Source organism: Salvelinus namaycush, chromosome 1, assembly GCF_016432855.1.
Source record: "Salvelinus namaycush isolate Seneca chromosome 1, SaNama_1.0, whole genome shotgun sequence".
NCBI classification, from domain to species: Eukaryota; Metazoa; Chordata; class Actinopteri; order Salmoniformes; family Salmonidae; genus Salvelinus; species Salvelinus namaycush.
The window spans coordinates 30369468-30394568 of NC_052307.1; the positions used below are offsets into that span (position 1 = coordinate 30369468).

General features: G+C 43.1%; 1 protein-coding gene across 2 annotated transcripts in view; it reads left to right on the forward strand.

The window, feature by feature from the left end:
- Positions 1-25101, forward strand: part of LOC120031468 (phosphatidylinositol 4-phosphate 5-kinase type-1 beta-like) — an 89241-nt gene that overhangs the window by 19772 nt on the left and 44368 nt on the right. The window contains exons 2-4 of one of the 2 annotated variants that reach the window (XM_038977356.1): positions 17010-17141; positions 18509-18577; positions 19549-19679. In XM_038977356.1, coding sequence (XP_038833284.1) covers positions 18509-18577; positions 19549-19679 — 200 coding nt within the window. In that variant the 5' untranslated portion in view covers positions 17010-17141. The remainder of the gene's footprint in view (positions 1-17009; positions 17142-18508; positions 18578-19548; positions 19680-25101) is intronic. The other variant, XM_038977278.1, reaches the window with a different exon arrangement.

Consider the following 25101-nt stretch of genomic DNA (forward strand, 5'->3'; position numbering starts at 1 on the left):
ACAGTCAACTTAGTGCATGTAAACTTCTGACCCACTGGAATTGTGATTAAGTGAAATAATCTGTCTGTAAAACAGTTGTTGGAAAAATTACTTGTGTCATGCACAAAGTAGATGTCCTAACCGACTTGCCAAAACTATAGTTTGTTAACAAGAAATTTGTGGAGTGGTTGAAAAACAAGTTTTAATGACTCCAACCTAAGTGTATGTAAACTTCCAACAACTGTACTTAGAGCGACTTACAGTAGTGCCTGCATAAATCTTTCATACTGTGCCCCCGTGGGTATTGAACCCACAACCCTGGCGTTACAAGCACCATGCTCTACCAACTGTGCTATGCTCTACCAACTGAGCCACCAATTGAGTTTCTTTGAACAACCCTTTAAAAAGCTCTTTGCAGAATACCACAGAATTCCCTGAGTATACATGCTTCGTAAACAGCAGGTGTAGACTAACAGTGAAATGCTTAGTTACAAGCCATTCCCAACAATGCAGAAAAAAATATAGAAAGATAACACGAGGAATAAATACACAATGAGTACCGATAACTTGGCTATATACACGGGGTACCAGTACTGAGTCGAATGTGCAGGTGTACGAGGTAATTGAGGTAGATATGTACATTTGGGTAGGGGTCAAGTGACTAGGCAACAGGATAGATAATAAGCAGTAGCAGCAGCGTATGTGATGAGTCCAAAGAGTTAGTGCAAAAGGGGGGTCAATGCATATAGTCCGTTTAGCTATTTGGTTAGCTATTTAGCAGTCTTATTGCTTGGGGGTAGAAGCTGTTCAGGGGCATGATGGTTCCAGACTAGCCATGTGGTAGCAGAGAGAACAGTCTATAACTTGGATGGCTGGAGTCTTTGACAATTTGTAGGGCCTTCCTCTGACACTGCCTGGTATAGAGGTCCTGGATGGCAGGGAGCTCGGCCCCAGTGAAATAATGGGCCGTACGCACTACTCTCTGTAGCGCCTTGCGGCCTGATGCCAAGCAGTTGTCATACCAAGCGATGATGCAGCCAGTCAAGATGCTCTCAATGGTGCAGCTATAGAACTTTTTGAGGATCTGAGGGCCCATGGCAAATCTTTTCAGCCTACTGAGGGGAAAGAGGCATGGTCGTGCCTTCTTCCTTAGTGATTGGACACCGAGGAACTTGAAACTCTCATTGCAAAGAAAAAGCCACATCTCAGACTGGCCAATAAAAATAAAAGATTAAGACGGGCAAAAGAACACAGACACTGGACAGAGGAACTCTGCCTAGAAGGCCAGCATCCCGGAGTCGCCTCTTCACTGTTGACGTTCAGACTGGTGTTTTGCGGGTACTGTTTAATGAAGCTGCCAGTTGAGGACTTATGAGGCGTTTGTTTCTCAAACTAGACACTCTAATGTACTTATCCTCTTGCTCAGTTGTACTCTGGGGCCTCCCACTCCTCTTTCTATTCTGGTTAGGGCCAGTTTGCGCTGTTCTGAGAAGGGAGTGGTACACCGCCTTGTATGAGATCTTCAGTTTCTTGGCAATTTCTCGCATGGAATAGCCTTCATTTCTCAGAACAAGAATAGACTGACGAGTTTCAGAATGAAGTTATTTGTTTCTGGCCATTTTGAGCCTGTAATTGAACCCACAAATGCTGATACTAAACTTGTCTTAAGGCCAGTTTTATTGCTTCTTTAATCAGAACAGTTTTCAGCTGTGCTAACATAATTGCAAAAGGGTTTTCTAATAATCCAAATGATTTACTTGGATTAGCTAATACAACGTGCCATTGGAACACAGGAGTGATGGTTGCTGATAATGGGCCTCTGTACGCCTATGTAGATATTCCATATAAAATCTGCCGTTTCCAGCTACAATAGTCATTTACAACATTAACAAAGTCTACACTGTAATTCTGATCAATTTGATGTTATTTTAATGGACAAAAAAAATGCTGTTCTTTAAAAAACAAGGACATTTCTCAGTGACCCCAAACTTTTGAACGGTGGTGTATGTCAGAGCGGTATTGGACTAAGATAGAGTGGCATAGTATAGAATACAGCATACATATGAGATGGATGATGCAATATTTACACACAATTAAAGTGACTAAGATACCGTAGAATAGTGTGGAGTACAGTTTATACATGAGATGAGTGATGCAAGATAGGGAGACATTTAAAGTGGCTAGCGTTTCATTTCCTTAATCTATGTCTATATTTATTTGTCACATGTGCCGAATACAACAAGTGCAGACCTTGAAATGCTTACTTACAAGTCCTTAACCAACAGTGCAGTTCAAGAAGAGTTAAGAAAATATTTACCAAATAAACTAAAGTTTAAAAAAATATACCAAAAATAACACGATAACATTACAATAACGAGGCTATATACAGGGGGTACCGGTACAGAGTCAGTGTGCAGGGTTTTGTCATGCCCTCTTCCCGACTGTCTTGGTGTGTTTGTACCATGATAGTTCGTTGGTGATGTGGACACCAAGGAACTTGAAACTCTCGACCCGCTCCACTACAGCCACGTTAATGTTAATAGGGGCCTGTTCGGCCTGCCTTTTCCTGTAGTCCATGGTCAGCTCCTTTGTCTTGCTCATTGATGGAGAGGTTGTTGTCCTGGCACCACACTGACGGTTCTCTGACCTCCTCCCTATAGGCTTTCTCATCATTGTCGGTGATCAGGCCTATCACTGTTGTGTCGTCAGCAAACGTAATGATGGTGTTGGAGTCGTGTTTGGCCACGCAGTCGTGGGTGAACAGGGAGTACAGGAGGGGACTAAGTACACACCCCTGAGGGGCCCCAGTGTTGAGGATCAGCATGGCAGACTTGTTGTTGCCTATCCTTACCAACTATGGGCGGCCCGTCAGGAAGTCCAGGATCCAGTTGCAGAGGAAGGTGGTAGGCATTTAGGCAGGTTACTCCGGCTTCCTTGGGCACAGGGACTATGGTGGTCTGCTTGAAACATGTAGGTATTACAGACAGGGTCCGGGACAGGTTGAAAATGTCAGTGAAGAAACTTGACAGCTGATCAGCGCATGCTCTGATTACACGTCCTGGTAAACCATATGGCCCAGTGGCCTAGTGAATGTTAACCTGTTTTAAATGTCATAATCACATCGGCTACGAAGAGTGAGATCACAAAGTTGTCCGGAACAGCAGATGTAGTTTTATTGGGATTTGTAGCTGTGGTTGGTAAGTAAGGAATCCTGCAAGCTTCTGAAATGACTTCCCCTTTAATATGTAAAACTGTCATGTTTCATGTTCTTTTACTGCAATTTCTCCATAGCGCTGATTCAACGTTAGCATTAGCTCTAATTGGCAACACCGACTAAACACTGAGTTTCCAACTACAATATGAAAATGTGTTTATCAGCAGGGAGAAACTGTTTGAAATCTCTCTGTCCTCTTGGTTGTGTAACAGCAGCTGAATCTAGATGGAGAAATTCACTTTTTCATCTGTTTGATCTTAATGATCTCCAAATGGCTAATTTCCACTTCCCAGCCCCACAGTTCCATTGGCAGCCTCTGAGATGGTACAAACTCTCTCAGGAGGCCGCCAGAGCTACAGAGGCATTTGCTGTCAAAATCATCATCTAGATAGAGATTGGCTGGTGTTTGATTCTCTTCCCAGGGATTGGTTTGTGGCGTTGTTATTTGTCTCTTGAGAATTGGATTGGCTGCAAGTCATGTTGTTGTTTGTTTGTTGTTTTGGTCACGCTGAGCCCCCGCTCTCCCCATTCTCTGTCCTGGCAAGGGCAAGGCTAGGAGAGGCCCACACTGGGGCCTGAATAGGGAGACTGAAAGGAAGATCGATGAGGAGAGAGAGAAAGGGACTGTGGTGTGAGAGTGTGCATGAGGAAAGGGTGAGGCTAGGAAGTAGAGAGGAGTGTGTGTGTGTCTGTGGTGGTAGTGACAATGAAAGCCCCCTCTGTGCTGTCTCCTCTCTATCTTTCTCTCTCTCCCTTCTGTCCCTCAGTTCCTGTCCCTAGATCAGTGATGGGACCATGTCCCCTGAGCCCCCTTGGCCGCTTCTCACAACAACAAATATGGCCACATGCAGCGGCTCCATACATATGAATAATCGTGTCACCTCACTCTACACCTCTATAGGCAAATGCATAGTCAACATACCTCACAACGTGCTGTGCAAAATAAACTAATACAGTATAATTGTATAGGACTCATATACAGTTAAATGCCCCAACACACAGCTTTATGGTAGTAGACTCAAGGCAACGTTTCTATTCTCTGTAAGGTAGTGCTGGCAGAGAGAGAGGACCTTGGACTCTGTGCGAGGGCTGGACTGGGCTGGGCTTGGTTAGGCTTCATTCTCTCTAAGTGTCATGTGTTTTTGTTGACAGTGGGTGGACTGTTATGGTTTGGAGTGTATAGACTAATTAATTTTGTGGACATTTTTGGGTGATGTGAACACAGTCCTCCTTCTCTTAGCTTGCCAGCGTGGCTGCTGAATGAGACGAAAAGAACACGAGTGTACTAGTAACGTGTACGTTTTAGCCCCTACACCCCTCATACTCAACTGGCGGTCCGGGTCAATTCGGAATTTCAAGGAAATTAGCTTTTAAACAGAAAAAAATGAAATTTGCCTTAAATTGCAACATTTTCTCTACGGCAACAAAGGGGGTGTGAACAGTTTAGGGTCGAATGGGTTGGGAGGTGGGGGTTGATAAATGACAATATAGTACTTGAGTACCCCTGCCCTACGCCATATCCTTTTCACTTGCTATATCACTATCTATAGCCATAGTTTTCACTGTCGGACCCTATAGGCTAAGAATTTATGTAGGTGCAGTGATAGTTTCGCTTGAGGCTGTATGATAGACGTGCATCACTCACTTTAGTTAAACGACCAGAGACTCCTGCGTAAAGAGTAAAAAACGAAATACTTTATCCCACAGGTTTCCAGTATGTACAGTTATCCACAGATCTTCATGTAAACTAAAGGTATTGTAAGTATCTTCAGATAAGTAGAATTATTTCTACAGGGATATCAAAAATGAGGACATGGTCAGAAAACCGTATGGCTCCTCAGCAAAGCTACAACTGACAAAAAGTGACAGTTACAGCTAGCGTTCTAACATGTGAAACCCATGAGCCCAAATTAGTGAGCATGAGCCGCTGCATGATCACTTAGAGACAGTATTCAATTATAAAAAAGCATGAGACAATTGAAACAATGTAATTTATTGTAACATACAATGAAACATGAACTTAACCAACAAATGTCTCTTATACTATAAATGTAGCCAAAATCCTAAATTGTCTCCCAAGCTACTTTAGATTGCATTGTATTGGCATTTCTTTCTATTAAACATCTAACTTGACTAGCTCATCAAAACCCTCATGTCTCCCCGTCCACATGCAAACGTCAGTAAGGCTGGTTGTACATTCCTCTCCCTTCCTAACAGAGCACCATAAAACAGAACATCTTAAGACAGAAAAGCACTGTCATAGAAACCACTGTGCAAACAAACACCAAGTTTAAAGAAAGGACTAGAGCTGTAAAATCTCATAAGCAATGGTCCCAAAGGAAGCAATCTAGCTTGCCCTCTACCTCGCTCTCATTCTCTTACTTTAATAAACCATTCTCCCTTTTTCTATCGACCCCCTCTTTCTGTCTTTCTCTTGCTCGCTTCTCTTTCTATATCCCTCTCATTCGCACTGTCCCTCTCTCATTCTCTCTCACCCTATTCCCTCTCTCTTGTTGCTGCTACACTTGTGTCTCTGTCCCTCTTTCTATCCCTCTGTGTTTCTCCCCTCTCCCTCTTGTTTGGGCCATGTGACTCTGTGTGCACAGAGGGTGACCTGCTGCTCTAGGCTCTGCTCTCTCCATCCTGCTCTGCTCCACTCTTCTCGACTCCGGTTGATCTCTGCTCCACTCTGCTGCACAGTGCTGCTGGAAAGAGAGAGAGACTCCCTGAAAATGAAACTCACCGATTATTCTCCAGTGCGCGCTCTCTCTCTCTCTCCTTCTCGCTCTCTGTCTCTCTTTCTCTCGCTCTCTCTCTCTCTCTGTCAAGCTCTCTCTGTCACGCTCTCTCTCTCTGTCGCGCTCTCTCTTTCTGTCGTGATCTCATTCTCTCTCACTCATTTCCTATTATCTTATATGTAGCAGAACCCCTTACCTTCTAACGAGTCTTGTGTGACTTGTGAGCGCCATAGAGCAAAACCGAGAGAGTCTCAGCTTCTCATAGTCGTAAAAAAGTTATCCTGGGGCCATAGGGCGAATCACAACTGGCCCTGCGTCGTGCGGGTTAGGTGTTGGTTTGGCCGGGGGGGCTTTACTTGGCTCATCGCACTCTAGCGACTCCTTGTGGCGGGCCGGGGGCCTGCAGGCTGACGACGGTCGTCAGTTGAACAGTGTTTCCTCCAACACATTGGTGCAGCTGGCTTCCGGGTTAAGCGGGCGGGTGTTAAGAAGCGCAGTTTGGCGGGTCATGTTTCAGATTACTAATGACTCGACCTTCGCCTCCCGAGGGGGTAAAATGCAAAGATAAAGATAAAACTATACAAAATATATTCACGTCACCATATAATTTATTAAAACACTGATTTGCAATGGTCTACAGTAGCCTCAACAGTACTCTGTAGGGTAGCACCATGGTTCAGTCGGAGGACAGCTAGTTTCTGTCCTCTGGGTACATTGACTTCAATACAAAACCAAGGAGGATCATGGTTCTCACCCCCTTCCATAGACTTACACAGTAATTATGACAACTTACACACAGTAATTATGACAACTTACGGAGGACGTCCTCCAACCTATCAGAGCTCTTGCAGCATGAACTAACATGTTGTCCACCGAATCAAAGGATCACAGAATGAATCTATTACTGATAGTAGAAGCTACAGCTAGCTAGCACTGCAGTGCATAAAACGTGGTGAGTAGTTGACTCAAAGACAGAGAAAGACAATACATGAACAGTTTTGAACAAATTAATTTCTTCAAAAATTAAGCAGAAGCAAGAGCGAGAGAGCTATATTTCGTTGTAACTGCTAAACTGCTTTCTGAATGTACACTGTACTAGGTTTGTCCCCGACTGCGCTGTGTTAAAAAAAATGACAGTGGGTGACTGAGACTAGCACCCGTTGTCTCTCTCTCCTCCCTGCTGCAGCGACCACCACAGAACATCAACAGTGTTTATCGCGCTGTCCCTGAAGATGTAACATAATTACAGCCATTTCTGACTGATGTTCACTGGTTTCTCAGGAGGTAAAGGGGAAGTCTGTGTGGAATACATTTACTGGAGATCAATAAAAAGGTAAGGAGCAAATGCTGTGTGCATATTATGTGTATTATTATATCATTTTCATGACCGTTTGGAACAATCTAAACAACAATAAATAAATGGTAAGCGTACCAGAGTCTGTTGTAATATTGTTTTGTAAAGCCTTTATTACAGCAAAGACTAAAAGCAGTTGAAAACATTTGTGAATGCAATTTCAGAAATGGAACGGTTTATTTATTGTTTGCGCTAATTATTTAAGTGTTGCTTTGTTATTTCAAAAATAAAATGCTTGATTGCTTTTCAAATCATGAATGACTCGTATGCTGTGTGATGACATGAACAAATTAATTATAGATTGATAGAGTACAGTAGCCTAAATAAGTATTGAAATATAGGCCTAAGTAAGTTACTGTATTAAGACTAAACAGGATGGGCTCTTAGGCCTACAGCTCGATGGTGGTTATACAAGGCTGCTATACTAAGTCTACTAATGACATTTATTATTATAATGATGATCATAACAATAAGGAGATCAAGACAAAGAACGATTACTATTATTATAGATATTATTTTTTGGACAATTTGGAACAATGTAAACAACCCAAAATGAATTCGAAATAATACCAGAGGCACTGTTCTAACGAAAATAAAGTGTAAAGACTTTATTACGGCATGGATAAACAATTTCACAAATGTACTAACCTGTTGTGTGAGTCTTGGTGCTCACGGAATCAGTAGGCTATTAAAGAAACACTCAAACAGGCCTCAAAAGCAAGATCTGTCTTATTGCTGTAGATATATATGGATGATTTACAGTTGAAGTCAGAAGTTTACATACACCTTAGCCAAATACATTTAAACTCAGTTTTTCCACAATTCCTGACATTTAATCCTAGTAAAAATTCCCTGTCTTAGGTCAGTTAGGATCACCACTTTATTTTAAGAATGTGAAATGTAAGAATAATAGTAGAGAGAATGATTTACTTAAGCTTTTATTTCTTTCATCACATTCCCAGTGGGTCAGAAGTTTACATACACTTAATTAGTATTTGGTAGCATTGCCTTTAAATAGTTTAACTTGGGTCAAACGTTTTGGGTAGCCTTCCACAAGCTTCACAAAATAAGTTGGCCCATTCCTCCTGATAGAGCTGGTGTAACTGAGTCAGGTTTGTAGGCCTCCTTGCTCGCACACACTTTTTCAGTTCTGCCCACAAATTGTCTATAGGATTGAGGTCAGGGCTTTGTGATGGCCACTCCAATACCTTGACTTTGTTGTCCTTAAGCCATTTTGCCACAACTTTGGAAGTATGCTTGGGGTCATTGTCCATTTGGAAGACCCATTTGGGACCAAGCTTTAACTTCCTGACTGATGTCTTGAGATTTTTCTTCAATATGTCCATGTGATTTGCCCTCCTCATGATGCTATCTATTTTGTGAATTTCTCCAGTCACTCCTGCAGCAATGCACCCCCACAACATGATGCTGCCACTCCCGTGCTTCACGGTTGGGATGGTGTTCTTCGGCTTGCAAGCCTCCCCCTTTTTCCTCCAAGCATAACGATGGTCATTATGGCCAAACAGTTATATTTTTGTTTCATCAGACCACAGGATATTTCTCCAAAAAGTACGATCTTTGTCCCCATGTGCAGCTGCAAACCGCAGTCTGGCTTTTTTTATGGCTGTTTTGGAGCAGTGGCTTCTTCCTTGCTGAGCGGCCTTTCAGGTTATGTCGATTATAGGACTCGTTTTACTGTGGATATAGATACTTTTGCACCTGTTTCCTCCAGCATCTTCACAAGGTCCTTTGCTGTTGTTCTGGGCTTGATTTGCACTTTTCGCACCAAAGTACGTTCATCTGTAGGAGACAGAATGCATCTCCTCCCTGAGCGGTATGATGGCTGCGTGGTCCCATGGTGTTTAAAATCCCAAACTATCCCTTTAAGCACTGCTAGTTGGACTAAGTTTCCAGGTGCAGTGGACTGTTCTGAACAGTTAGCCTGCAGCTTTGTTCCTCTCTCAGAGGAATGGTATGAGGGCATGCCAGAGGATCCACAGACAGGCACTAACTTACTTTAGCAGAATGTGGAACAGTTACAGAACTGGCTGTAAATTGTTCAATTCTGTACTTACGTAGAGGTTTTTGGGACACTGACGCAGTATAGGTAGTGCGTAGATGGACGCAGTAGATTTTTGTGTGCGGGTCTTTATTTCTCATTCTCTATCTTTCTCTCTCTTTCAAGCTGTATTGACTGGATGAGCTTTGTTGTGTGGTCTATGTGGTAATAGTGTGAAGCTAGGACAGGACTGCAGTGGTGCTGCTTTGTGTTTGGCAAAGCATCATGGGCTGTGATGAGTTGCGATGGTATTTAACTAGGACAGAAGTCTCTCTCTGTCTCTCCATGCCACTTCTCCTATGCAGTGTCATTCTATCTCCCTCAGCTCAGCTAGGTTTCTCTGGTTCATTAAAACTGTTTCTGTTTCTCAGCATCTGTTTCGTAACGGAACACTTCTGTGAAGTGACAATTTTACACCAGGGGGCTCGGCCAATTTCATAAGGCCTCGTCTGACAGTGTACCCAATTAGGAGAGTGACGCGCGAACCTCCAGCGACGAACAAAGAGAGTTTACACGGTCAGGCAGGCATGTCTGCTGGGAACGGGAGGGAGCCCACAACCACCACGGTTAGCCTCGACCTAATCAGTCTAGGATTGTCTTCTTACTTAGTCCTTAAATCTTCTGCTAAATCTTCTGCTGTAGTTAACAGAGGTATCGGATATGTTTGAGTTTTTAGGTATCTTCCAGAGAGAGAGTGTTGTCTAAAGGGATGTCTTATAAAGCCAGTATAAATATACTGGAGGTAATTTAATATATCCTTTTAATTGTACCAGGGTGGTTCCAGCAATATTTGAATCTCTTGAATTTCTAGTAGATGTGTCCTAGCCAAGGCAGCAATTGCTACAATTAAGTATCTTAATACTGTAGATCCCTGGGGCTAAGCTCCCTCTTCATGTAGCCCACTCACTGTGTCTGTGCCAGAAATCATCTGGGCTTGTTTAACATCCCTCAGTCGGGGTTGAAAGTCAAGGCAGCCTGGCAGTCTTCAGGTCTCTGCATTGCTGACACACTATTGATTAGCCATCGCGTCTTCTATCGTCTGCAGTAATCCAATAGTGTCAGGGGACTGAGGATAAACACAGCCAGCTTTGCTCTGTAGTATCCCTCCATGGAGGTAATGTGGCGATATGAGATGCACTGTTTCAAGGTTTACAGTGGTAGTTTAAATGAAAAGAAGGGTCTCTGGGCTGAGCCTGGTAGCAGATCTGTCATGTTCGTTGTCCTGTCAAACATGTACCTATGTGTTGTTTTGCATCATAACTTTATGATTGGAGATTACTGCTTGTCTTCCAGGCTCTGCTGTTCAACAACAGGTTCTACCGTTATTATGCAAACATTTGGACCATTTTAGACTAATGAGCTTTGAAGCAAAAGCCAAGAGCACATCAGTGAGAGCAGCTCAGCTTTCAGATTTAATCCCAGTGGATGACGTGTGAGTGGATCTCTCTGCTTCCTTCTGTCAGTATTAATAGTATTAGTTTCTGTGTTAGGAGGGTCAGGTATCACAGTAACATGGGATTATTATTATCACCAATATTCTTTCCTGTCTCACAGTAAACCCCTAGGGATGTGTGTGCGTGAGAACAGAGGGATATAGTGGAGGAGAGAAAGGGAATAGAGTGAAGCTGATGGGGGAAAATGAACTCCTGGCGTTATGGAGACCGTGAGAGCACAGCCACACCTCACTGTATCAAACTTCCAGTGCGTGCGACCTGGCGGCCATAACCAAACATATCTCCGTCAGTTCAGTGTGCCACTGTGTGTGAAGCTATACAGTTGTGTAAAGCTTGCCAAGAAAAGGTTTTGCCGAAATGTCCTCACGATTTCTGCAGACAAATGTGTGCGCACTTACATTTGAGTATTGTCCCATGTATCTGAGGTGTGAAGTGTTGTGTATGAAATGGAGTTTGAGTCGGAGTGAAAGGGTGCCTTATTACAGAGGATCTACCCTGCTGTACAGACTGAGTGCTTCAGTCTCATCCCACACCACTACTCACAGAGCAGAACCTATTTAGATCTCATTGATGATTGTAGCTAGTCCCCTAAACTGTGCTTTATTGGCTCCCTCTCCCTGCCTTTTATCTCTTCTCTTTTTTATCTATCCGTCTCTCACGAAACGTGCGCGTACACGTACACGTACACACACATTACGCAGCAGTGCTGTTCCATTTGATTCTGATTGATTGTTGTTGGCCCGTGGGTCCTTGTAAACAAGGGAGTCTTTACAGTAAAGTACTGAGCCTGTACTTCATTATTGATCCAGCTCCTTTTACCCATTTGATTCTAATCCAAACCACAGCAGTCCATCCTCCCAAGCAGAAAAATAAATATTTAAATATACTGAAATCATACTTGAATATATATATATATATATATATATATATATATACTGTAAGTACTGTATGTCCTTAATTTTAAATATCCTAAAGTATATTTATTATCTAATTTGGAACCATTTTAAATGCATTTTAATGTAAACTTTATTTGTGTTTTATTAACATTTAAGTTTATTAAATACATTTCAAATGATCTAAATTGGGACACTTTTTGGGACATAAGATATGCTAGAAAAGTACATCTCGTATTTGAAGTATACAGTATAATATGAATTAGTATTTTATTTAAGTATACTTTAGTATACTTATAAAATATCAAAATAAAATAAAAGTTCTCTGCTTGGGCTATTCCACCTGCTACGTTATCTACTGTAGCTCAGGAATAGTGTCAGTGCCTCGCCTCAGGAAGTACACATTTATTTTGTCCACAGCATTTCCCCCAACATTATGGCAACGTTCTTACCAAGTTCCTATAACCACATCGCAGTGTCCTTGAGAGAGAAAGATTGTTCTTTTAGCTCGCTGCTCTGAGATCAAACATCACACAATTTACATCAAATCAGAGCCATGTACTCAATATCTGGCTGTGCGTTAATGGTGTTAGTGAGTTTCAACAGCTGCTGTAGCACCAGACGATGAGATGAAAGTGGGCCATCCATCCACATTTCTTTGTTTAGCTGGGAACAACAGCTCTGCAGCTGTGGGCCTCTCGTGGATTGTTTTGGAAAAGGTCTGAGGGAGCGCTGGCTGGGCACGCCACGGGTCAGATAGCCTCAGAGAGAGAGAGGGGGAGGGCGGGATTGAGGGAGAGAAGGGGGGGATGGGGGAATAGAGGGTGTGATCGAGGGATAGGGGGAGAGAGAAAGGGAGGGATAGAGAGAGAGAGATTGGGGGTGGTAGAGAGAGTGGGAGTCAGGGAGAGTAGGAGTGAAGCACCAGCACAGCAGTGCCAACAGTCCAGGTCCCCTACACAATGACACACGAAGCCAGACTGACTGACCGACTGGCTAATTAACATTCCTCCTGTTCAACATACAGACAGACCCAGCACCAGAAAACATTTAGTTGTTGTTATAATTATTACAAAGGTGTAGGGTGCCCCGAAGGGACTCTTCTTATCAACCTTATGCAAGAATTTCCTCTGTGTTGTCTTAGGAATTCAGTATTCTCTGTGTTGAACTCTCCAACCCCCACTGTCTCACCTCTGACAAGCAGAGGTTACATCCTGGAAGTCTGACATCTGATTGGAGGTTAACTTTACAGTAATACTATTGGTGAACAACTCAGCTTTTGAATCAAAACAACTCAGATGCTTATAAAAAGGGTCTTTAGATGAATTGTTCTTCCTTATTTGTTCCTCTCTCTTTCTCCCCCTCTCCCATGCTCCATGGGCCAGGGCACAAGCCATGGTTTCATTGTCTCTCTCTCTCTCTTTCTTCCTTTCTCTCCCCCTCTCCCATGCTCCATGGGCCAGGTCACAAGCCATGGTTTCATTGTCTCTCTTTCTCTCTCCCTCTCTGATCATGCTTAGAATAATGCCTTGTAATGCTTGTTAATGCTTTGTAACTTAAGCTTTATGCCTTGTATAATGTTATCGTTCATTTGACAAAGTAATTAAGTACACTTGCATTTAGAATTCCTTCTCAGACGTTTCTTCATTACCTATGACTGTAACTCAACCATAGTCTCTTGCATATTGCTAATTATTTTTATGAAGTCAGATAAACATTTTAATAGGCTAATTGGTCAGTCTTATTACGAGTCGCATGTGATGTGTGTATGTATAAAATAGGTTACTGTATAGACACATATCAAATATTACTGCCCACTTCAGGGTTCCACAGTATTTGTGTTCTCTTGACTAGCATCCTGGTGAAATGTAGCCTGGCTGACGCGACCCACATGACTACACAGCGAGAGATGGTGTCAGCCAGATTAGGTGAAATGACCTTGAGGCTGTGAATTGTGCTCTTTATATACATGTTATGCAATAGCATGACCTCCATGATATATTCATGATAATTGCATTCCCAATTTGCATTTGAATAAACATGTTATGACTCAGTGTTGCCCATGAAGGCCAACAGCCAATGTTCGCATGCACGCACGCACACTTACACAGAGAACACACACATACAGATAGTCTCTCCTGAGGCCAATGTTTATATATACACACACACACATACAGACAGTCTCTCCTAACCTGCCCTACAGCACAGACATCAGCTCCAAGTCAAATAGTATTTACTCTGTGTGTTGCTGCTGTGTTGCTAGCAACGGCAGAGCTGGTGCACAGATAAGGCTTCAGTTTGAGGATAAAGACAGTGTCTGTCTGCTACATACTCCTCTTAATGTCAGCCTGCTTTGTGTTTTGTTTGGGTACAGACACACAGAATAACATTTTCAATTAATAATAAAACTTGAATCGACAATCCTCCAAAAGGACGATTTCACGCCAGCCGGAGCTGACAATATTTTTGGTATCTCAGATTGTTCTGGAAATTCTCACATAGAAACTTCATTGGGAGGAAGGATGTTTGACATGCTTTTTACATTTGTATCACAAACCATTTTTGAGAATCATAATGAAAGTGGCAAAGACCCTATGTAAGACCCTATGATCTGTGAACACGACATGACACCTTGGTGTTGTTATACTCATTATAATTGGCTCTAACATATGGAGTATGTCTAGATTCTGAAAGACACATTTTCACAGTAATTTATTCAACAATAAAACTATTAATATGAATATCTCAAAACTACTGTTTTTGATTTAGCTTATTTTTAGACATATTGTCTGGAACCATATAATCTTCAAACTCATCACTTTTCCAGAGTGAGCTCTCTGGTACTTTTAATGATATGACCCATTTTATTCATAGAAATTAACATTATAGGTCATTAAATCTCCGCCCGGCACAGTCAGAAGAGGCCTGGCTACCCCTCAGAGCCTGGTTCCTCTCTAGGTTTCTGCCTTTCCAGGGAGTTTTTCCTAGCCACTGTGTGTCTGCATTGCTTGCTGTTTGGGGTTTTAGGTTGGGTTTCTGTATAGCACTTTGTGACATTGGCTGATGTAAAAAGGGATTTATGATTAACCAATCACAGCCCTCCTTTAGGATTGCTCATTCCAATTACCATTCAATGTGTTGATGGTGCTCATAAAACGTATCCTACCTTCATGTAACGGTCGTCCTCCTCCTCTTCGGAAGAAGAGGAGGAGTAGGGATTGGACCAAAGCGCAGCGTGGAATGTGGACATAATGAAGTTAAAGTAAAGACGAAAACCGAAAACACTTAAACAAACTACAAAATAACAAACGAACGTAGACAGACCTGAACTATGAGAACTTACATATAACACGAAGAACGCACGAACAGGTACAGACTACAACAAACGAACGAACAAACTGAAACAGTCCCGTGTGGTGCAACATACACAGACACGGAAGACAACCACCCACAAACAAACAGTGTGAACAGCCTACCTTTATATGGTTCTCAATCAGAGGAAACGTCAAACACCTGTCCCTGATTGAGAACCATATAAGGCTAATTACAAATGACCTAAACATAGAAACACAAAACATAGAATGCCCACCCCAACTCACGCCCTGACCAACTAAACACATACAAAATAAACAGAAAACAGGTCAGGAACGTGACACTTCAGAATTAGCAGGGAGCCCAGTCTGGGAATGTGATATACTTGTAGAGTATATTGTTCTAAACAATACGTCTTAAAGTGAACACAATCAAAAAGGGTCGTTTTGAGATATAAATGATTATTTTTAATATTGAATAAATTCATGTTATAAATCAGCAAAAAAAACGTCATTCTGCTACCAATCTTAGCATCTGCACTGTTCTTCAAGTAGATGTGTTTTTGTAAGATGCTCAGTGAAAATTGTTAAAAGTAGTCCTTGTGAAGAGAGTTGTATGGTTTGTTTTACTTTGCAGTCATTCGTTTTTGTTTGGTATACATTTTAAAGTGAAAAATCTGAGTCTCAGCATTTCTCTGTTACTGTGGAATTGCCCTGTCTTGAGACTGATAGACTTCCTGACATGATATCTACTTGGGAGGGAGAAAGACCAGCTGTATGCGACAGGTGACATCATAGTTGTACATTTGACATTTTGGTTCCTCGCTCGTGTGTAGACGCACAAGAACAACACACACACAGAGGATGCTAATTGGATGAAGGCTCACCAAAGTGAGTCCTGATTGGACACATGTCTGATGAAGTAAGATATGTTTGGGCACAGAGCTAATAAGGAGGAGTGCTTATAGGTTGCACGGGGACACACAGGCAAAGCTTATGTAAGTAATAATGGCGGGTGGACTGACTGGGCTGCGCTCTGAGTAGCAGGTACATTGATATGCTGGAGGTGAGGCCACTGCAGGTTTAGCTGGAGGTTAACAGACAGAAATAGACACAGAAAGAAAACACTGAAATATATCCAATATCTCGCTGTGTAAATGTCCCCACCATCTCTCTCTCTCTTTCTCTCTTTCTCTCGCTCTCGCTCTCTCTCTCGCTCTCGCTCTCTCTTTATTTAACAACTGCACTTAGACTCATTTTACACTCACAGGCATTCTAGTTAGACACACACACACAAGCTGATGGTGTGGCTGAATGGTGAATAGCTTGGTTGTGTGTGTGTGTGTGTGTGTGTGTGAGAGCCTTGGCTGAGGCTCCATTAGTCCTCATACAGTAGTACACTCTGAGGGTCTGCAGTCTCTCTGCTTGACGTGGAGTCATTTATCCAGCGCAGTTACTGCAGCACGCATGGCTGCTCACACACCCATCTACCTCCCCTCTTTCCTCCCCCCCCCCCCCCCCCCCCCCCCCCCCCCCCCCACAGCAGAGCTCCTCACAGGGAGTTTTTGTATGGCTGTGTGTGGAGGGTGAACTTTGGAGTGACTGACAGCAGGAACACCATTGCAAACTCACTAATGAATGCACAAAAATACCCAATTGTCTTACCTTCTCAGAGAATAGATAATTTGCTGCGGGATGGTTAATCACTTCGGGTTTTGAAATAGATGAAATTGCCTTTGATAACTGTCGGAAATTAACAAGAAATATGAAATTAATATTTTGAGGGGCCACCCGCTAAAATTGCTCCAATAATGAAAACACTTTAACTGGGAAATTCCAGCAGATACGCTAATGAAAAAATATTTGCCTACAGACATTTTCCAAGTTTCTATTCTGACATCAAAGAGGTACGGCCTAACATTGAAGCAGAGGGCATTCTCCTACTGTTCATTCACTCTGTCATCATATCATGTAATGGAGTCTTTTCTCTGTCCACTTCTCTTTCAGAGGCTGCCTGGAGATTGAAACCTCCCCATGACTGCCTGATGACCAAGAGATGTGGTCGTGATCTCTGTTCCACTGGCAGAGCTTTTCACTAAGCGAGGTGACTGATTACACCTTCACTTTTCACTACGCAAGGTGACTGATTACACCTTCACTTTTCACTACGCAAGGTGACTGATTACACCTTCACTTTTCACTACGCAAGGTGACTGATTACACCTTCACTTTTCACTACGCAAGGTGACTGATTACACCTTCACTTTTCACTACGCAAGGTGACTGATTACACCTTCACTTTTCACTACGCAAGGTGACTGATTACACCTTCACTTTTCACTACGCAAGGTGACTGATTACACCTTCACTTTTCACTACGCAAGGTGACTGATTACACCTTCACTTTTCACTACGCAAGGTGACTGATTACACCTTCACTTTTCACTACGCAAGGTGACTGATTACACCTTCACTTTTCACTACGCAAGGTGACTGATTACACCTTCACTTTTCACTACGCAAGGTGACTGATTACACCTTCACTTTTCACTACGCAAGGTGACTGATTACACCTTCCCTTTTCACTACGCAAGGTGACTGATTACACCTTCCCTTTTCACTACGCAAGGTGACTGATTACACCTTCCCTTTTCACTACGCGAGGTGACTGATTACACCTTCCCTTTTCACTATGCGAGGTGACTGATTACACCTTCACTTTTCACTATGCGAGGTGACTGATTACACCTTCACTTTTCACTATGCGAGGTGACTGATTACACCTTCACTTTTCACTAAGTGAGGTGACTGATTACACCTTCACTTTTCACTAAGCGAGGTGACTGATTACACCTTCACTTTTCACTAAGCGAGGTGACTGATTACACCTTCACTTTTCACTAAGCGAGGTGACTGATTTACACCTTCACTTTTCACTAAGCGAGGTGACTGATTTACACCTTCGCTTTTCACTAAGCGAGGTGACTGATTTACACCTTCACTGTTCACTAAGCGAGGTGACTGATTTACACCTTCACTTTCACTTAGCAGGGTATGCTCATTATACCTGCTTCACGCGGACACTCCTGTCTACGGGGTCTTATTGATAAGCATCACTGCCAGGTACTGTAGATATACTGTGTTAGTTTACATCGTCACATTAAGACCTATAGTCTAGCGTATGTAGACAATGTGGGTGTGTATCTGTGTCAGATGATGCAGTGAAAAATGCGTAGCTCACCAATCTGCACAGGTCTATTAGTCAAACTCAAACTGTAGGCCTATGTGGTCGTGTACTCTAGCCCGAGAAAGACGGTAGTGGAAAAACCTCCCTCTTTGTCAGCTTTGTGATGACATTATGAAATAACCCAAAATGAATCTAGTCAGTCAATGTGAATTTACTTTATTCCTGTACCACTGGCCTAAAGTAGCACCTGAAGAAACTTTGTTTGTTTCTGAACTTTGACCAGTGAGTTCCTTATTCTTCTGCTCTGTCCTCTCGTCAGATGTCAACGACCACAGAAAATGGAGTGGGAGGGTCTCGAAACACGAGCGGAGAGAAAACATACAAGAAGGTAAAGTTTCATCCCTCCATATACTGCTCTCTCTGGCTGGATTCTACTGGCCTTTTATGACAACCATGAAGGGAGGTTTCTCAGTGCTTGTTGAAGTGAATGACCATATATCACTACGAAGCTTGTTGATGTGACCCAAGAAGCCTTTTAAAGTGACCCTTTGTCATATGAGCTCCTATCAATGCCCTGTTTCTACACAGTTAGTACATGATGGGAAGCTATCCTCACAGTCCATTCTCTGCTTTACTACATTTTCATTTGGATTAGACGTCACCGGTGGTGATGGGATTTTTGTGCCACACACAATATAACAGGGCCTAATGCAGTCGATTTGAAACATCTAGGTAATGAATTTGACATTTTCAGAACTATTGAAGCCATCGAAGACGGTGTCATAGGCATCAGCTGGCTTTCAATTTCATGACGTTAAACGTGTTTGTTTCAGACAATCGGACATTGTTTTCTGACTGCACTGTATGTTCCTGAACGTGCATCTTACACTGACCTTTACAAGACATCTTACACTGACCTTTACAAGACATCTTCCACTGACCTTTACAAGACATCTTCCACTGACCTTTACAAGACATCTTCCACTGACCTTTACAAGACATCTTACACTGACCTTTACAAGACATCTTACACTGACCTTTACAAGACATGCCTCTCTTCTGGGAATTTGCTACCTTGCTCTTTGGAGTTTACGCCTAGGTCACCTACCTTTTTTAAAAAAGGTATCTGTGACCACAGATGCATATCTGTATTCCCAGTCATGTGAAATCCATTGATTAGGGCCTAATAAATTGATTTCAATTCACTGATTTCCTAATATGAACTGTAACTCAGTACAATTCTTGAAATTGTTGCATGTTGTGTTTTATATTTTTGTTTGAAGGAGTTGTTGCTTGATTGAGTTGTTGATTCGTTAATGTATGTGTTGATTGGTGTGTTTGGTTGTCCCTGACCCTCAGACCACATCGTCAGCCCTGAAGGGGGCCATCCAGTTGGGCATCGGCTACACAGTGGGCAACCTGACCTCCAAACCTGACAGAGATGTTCTCATGCAGGACTTCTATGTGGTGGAGAGCGTCTTCCTGCCAAGGTGAGGAGCAGGGACATTACTGATGATGATACTGATGCCATAGTATATAAACTCAGCAAAAAAAGAAACGTGCTCTCACTGTCAATTGCGTTTATTTTCAGCAAACTTAACATGCGTAAATATTTGTATGAACATAACAAGATTCAACAACTGAGACATAAACTGAACAAGTTCCACAGACATGTGACTAACAGAAATGGAATAATGGGTACCTGAACAAAGGGGGGCTCAAAATGAAAAGTAACAGTCAGTATCTGGTCTGGCCACCAGCTGCATTAAGTACTGCAGTGCATCTCCTCCTCATTGACTGCACCAGATTTGCCAGTTCTTGCTGTGAGATGTTACCCCACTATTCCACCAAGGCACCTGCATGTTCCCGGACATTTCTGGGGGGAATGGCCCTAGCCCTCACCCTTCAATCCAACAGGTCCCAGACGTGCTCAATGGGATTGAGATCCGGGCTCTTCGCTGGCCATGGCAGAACACTGCCATTCCTGTCTTGCAGGAAATCACGCACAGAACGAGCAGTATGGCTGGTGGCATTGTCATGCTGGAGGGTCATGTCAGGATGAGCCTGCAGGAAGGGTACCACATGAGGGAGGAGGATGTCTTCCCTGTAATGCACAGCGTTGAGATTGCCTGCAATGACAACAAGCTCAGTCCGATGATGCTGTGACACACCGCCCCAGACCATGACGGACCCTCCACCTCCAAATCGATCCCGCTCCAGAGTACAGGCCTCGGTGTAACGCTCATTCCTTTGACGATAAACGCGAATCCAACCATCACGCCTGGTAAGACAACCACGACTCGTCAGTGAAGAGCTCTTTTTGCCAGTCCTGTCTGGTCCAGCGACGGTGGTGTTGCCAGTGATGTCTGGTGAGGACCTGCCTTACAACAGGCCTACAAGTCCTCAGTCCAGCCTCTCTCAGCATATTGCGGACAGTCTGAGCACTGATGGAGGGATTGTGCGTTCCTGGTGTAACTCGGGCAGTTGTTGTTGCCATCCTGTACCTGTCCTGCAGGTGTGATGTTCGGATGTACCGATCCTGTGCAGGTGTTGTTACACGTAATCTGCCACTGCGAGGACGATCAGCTGTCCGTCCTGTTTCCCTGTAGCGCTGTCTTAGGCATCTCACAGTACGGACATTGCAATTTATTGCCCTGACCACATCTGCAGTCCTCATGCGTCCTTGCAGCCTGCCTAAGGCACGTTCACGCAGATGAGCAGGGACCCTGGGCATCTTTCTTTTGTTGTTTTTCAGAGTCAGTAGAAAGGCCTCTTTAGTGTCCTAAGTTTTCATAACTGTGACCTTAATTGCCTACCGTCTGTAAGCTGTTAGTGTCTTAACGACCGATCCACAGGTGCATGTTCGTTAATTGTTTATGGTTCATTGAACAAGCATGAGAAACACTGTTTAAACCGTTTACAATGAAAATCTGTGAAGTTATTTGGATTTTTACGAATTATCTTTGAAAGACAGGGTCCTCAAAAGGGACATTTCTTTTTTTGCTGAGTTTAGTACAGTATAAAATATTATACAACGGGTAGGTCTAATCCTGAATGCTGATTGGTTAAAACTGCATTCCAGCGAGTGTCTATTCAACAAGTTACCACCGGCTAAATCTAAGACGTTAAAATGCCTATTTACTCTGTTGCATCTGACTGCGCAATCCACGGTTTCATCAGCACAGCCAGGCAATTTATGAACTTGATCTCCACTATAAAAAGCATCTGGATATTGTCTCACATTTCTTTCAGACTAACATTTAGTTTTCAACAGTAGAGATTTGTATAAACCTTGCTGTCTCTCTGACATTTGCAACATTGTTTCAATATTCATATTCGATCTCCAGCTGTCGCATAGTAATGAACGTGTTGGGATGAGACGGGCAGCTTTTCTCAGCCAGTTGAAATCATGAATCAGCATCATTTTTATGGATAAATACAGTCGTGGCCAAAAGTTGAGAATGACACAAATATTAATTTTCACAAAGTCTACTGCCTCAGTTTGTATGATGGAAATGTGCATATACTCCAGAATGTTATGAAGAGTGATCAGATGGATTGAAATTAATTGCAAAGTCCCTCTTTGCCATGCAAATTAACTGAATCCCCCAAAAACATTTCCACTGCATTTCAGCCCTGCCACAAAAGGACCAGCTGACATTGTCAGTGATTCTCTCGTTAACACAGGTGTGAGTGTTGACGAGGACAAGCCTGGAGATCACTCTGTCATGCTGATTGAGTTCGAATAACAGACTGGAAGCTTCAAAAGGAGGGTGGTGCTTGGAATCATTGTTCTTCCTCTGTCAATCATGGTTACCTGCAAGGAAACACGTGCCGTCATCATTGCTTTGCACAAAAAGGGCTTCACAGGCAAGGATATTGCTGCCAGTAAGATTGCACCTAAATCAACCATTTATTGGATCATCAAGAACTTCAAGGAGAGCGGTTCAATTGTTGTGAAGAAGGCTTCAGGGCGCCCAAGAAAGTCCAGCAAGCGCCAGGACCGTCTCCTAAAGTTAATTCAGCTGCGGGATCGGGGCACCACCAGTACAGAGCTTGCTCAAGAATGGCAGCAGGCAGGTGTGAGTGCATCTGCACGCACAGTGAGGCGAAGACTTTTGGAGGATGGCCCGGTGTCAAGAAGGGCAGCAAAGAAGCCACTTCTCTCCAGGAAAAACACCAGGAACAGACTGATATTCTGCAAAAGGTACAGGGATTGGGCTGCTGAGGACGGGGGTAAAGTCATTTTCTCGGATGAATCCCCTTTCCGATTGATTGGGGCATCCAGAAATAAGCTTGTCCGGAGAGGACGAGGTGAGCGCTACCATCAGTCCTGTGTCATGCCAACAGTAAAGCATCCTGAGACCATTCATGTGTGGGGTTGCTTCTCAGCCAAGGGAGTGGGCTCACTCACAATTTTGCCTAAGAAAACAGCCATGAATAAAGAATGGTACCAACACATCCTCCAAGAGCAACTTCTCCCAACCATCCAGGAACAGTTTGGTGATGAACAATGCATTTTCCAGCTTGATGGAGCACCTTGCTGTAAGGCAAAAGTGATAACTAACAAAACATCGATATTTTGGGTCCAGACCTTAATCCCATTGAGAACTTGTGGTCTATCGTCAAGAGGCGGGTGGACAAACAAAACCCCACACATTCTGACAAACTCCAAGCATTGATTATGCAAGAATAGGCTGCCATCAGTCAGGGTGTGGCCCAGAAGTTAATTGGCAGCATGCCAAGGCGGATTGCAGAGGTCTTGAAAAAGAAGGGTGAACACTGCAAATATTGACTCTAAGCAATCAACTTCATGTAATTGTCAATAAAAGCCGTTGACACTTATGAAATGCTTGTAATTATACTTCAGTATTCCATAGTAACATGTGACAAAAATATCTAAAGACACTGAAGCAGCAAACTTTGTGAAAATGAATATTTGTGTCATTCTCAACTTTTGGCCACGACTGTACAAATAAATATGAATAGAAAACCGCTAAAATTAAACGAAGTGCAGCTTAGAAAAGCCATGCTCGAACATGAAACGCAAACATTAAATTACATATGTAAACGTACGTCTATGTTATGACTATGAATGAACATTTACACATCAAATTACTTTACGTCAGGGCCTCCCGGGTGGCGCAGTGGTGTAAGGTACTGCATCGCCACCAGAGATTCTGGGTTCGTGCCCAGGCTCTGCCGCGACCGGGAGGCTCATGGGGCGAAGCACAATTGGCCCAGCGTCGTCCGGGGTTAGCGAGGGTTTGGCCGGCAGGGATATCCTTGTCTCATCGCGCACTAGCCGGGCGCAGTGCACGCTGACCAGGTCGCTAGGTGTTTCCTCCGACACATTGGTGCGGCTGGCTTCCGGGTTGGATGTGCGTTGTATCAAGAAGCAGTGTGGCTTGGTTGGGTTGTGTTTCGGAGGACGCATGGCTCTCAACCTTCGCCTCTCCCGAGTCCGTACGGGAGTTGCAATGATGAGACAAGACAGTAACTACTACTAATTGGATACCACGAAATTGGGGAGAAAAAGGGGTAAAATAACTTTACGTCTCCCTTTACTCGGTTACAGATCTTTTTTACACTTACATATATATATTTTAAAAAAAAATGTTTTTCTCCCCAATTTCGTGATTTATGATCTTGTCTCATCGCTGCAACTCCCCTACAGGCTCAGGAGAGGTGAAGGTTGAGTAGTCATACGTCCTCCGGAACATAACCAGCCAAGCCATGCTTCTTAACACCTGCCTGCTTAATCCGGAAACCAGCTGCACCAATGTAACTAGTTTCAGGAAACTAGGCGTATGTCGCGCGTCACTACTTCACAAGAAAGCCATTTCAACATAAAATGTATTTTTTTAATCAAAATGCTTTTTTGGGGGCAGAAATGCCATTTGGAACATTCTGAACTTTCATGTGCCCTATAACAAACTGGTATGCCATCTGTAAATACAAATAAAATTGCTAAATTACGAGCCTAGTTGGTTTAGCCACAGAAAAAGCCAGCAACCTTCCCGCTAGCCATGATTGGCTGAGATAATGAGTGGGCTGGACATGCCGAGAGATGAGTTCGTATTGGTCTGCTATGTAGCACGCTTCTGTCTATTTGAGCTGGTCAGTATGTGTAGGTAATCCTGACTAACGCGGCTTTAAAAAATATATATTGCATAGTAGAATTGCATAAGTGTTGCTCTCCACTTTCTGGAGGACCGAGTTTTGAAATCTTGGCGCTGTCCTCAGATAATCGCATGTTATGCTTTTGCCGTAAAGCCTTTTTGAAATCTGACAAAGTGGCTGGATTAACAAGAAGTTAAGCTTTTAAATGATGTAGGACACTTGTATTTTCATGAATGTTTAATATTACGATTTTGTATTTTGAATTTGGCGCGCTCCGATTTCACCGGATGTTGTCGAATTTGATCCTGGTAATGGGATTTCCGTACTAAGAGGTTTTAACAAAAGACTCCACTATGCAAGTATCCATTTCAATAGAATGTTCATGATGTCACTGCGAGCTGTTGAGACGTAGCTGGTAAATTCGCTCTGGCTATCTACTCCGATTTCAGAGCACTCTCGTCTGAGTGTGCCAGAGCTTAGAATAACTGACCAATTTACCAATATGGCCGGTGTTAGTAGAAGTTTGCAAAAAAAGCGTAATTAAATTGCTGCCAGCAGCACAGTTACAGTCACCAATGCTCTGGATAACATAAAAACAGCCTAACCAGCTCTGCTCGGGCTTGTAAAGTGGTCAGTGAGCTGTTCTCTCATTTGTGTCTGGAAGTAGTTAGCAATCTAGCCAACGTTAGCCAGTTAGCTTGGGTGCTTGACTGCTGCTGTTAGGACAGAACACTCAAATCAACCCTTAAAGAGATGGGTGGGGCTTAAAGGTTAAGAGGCGGTGAACGA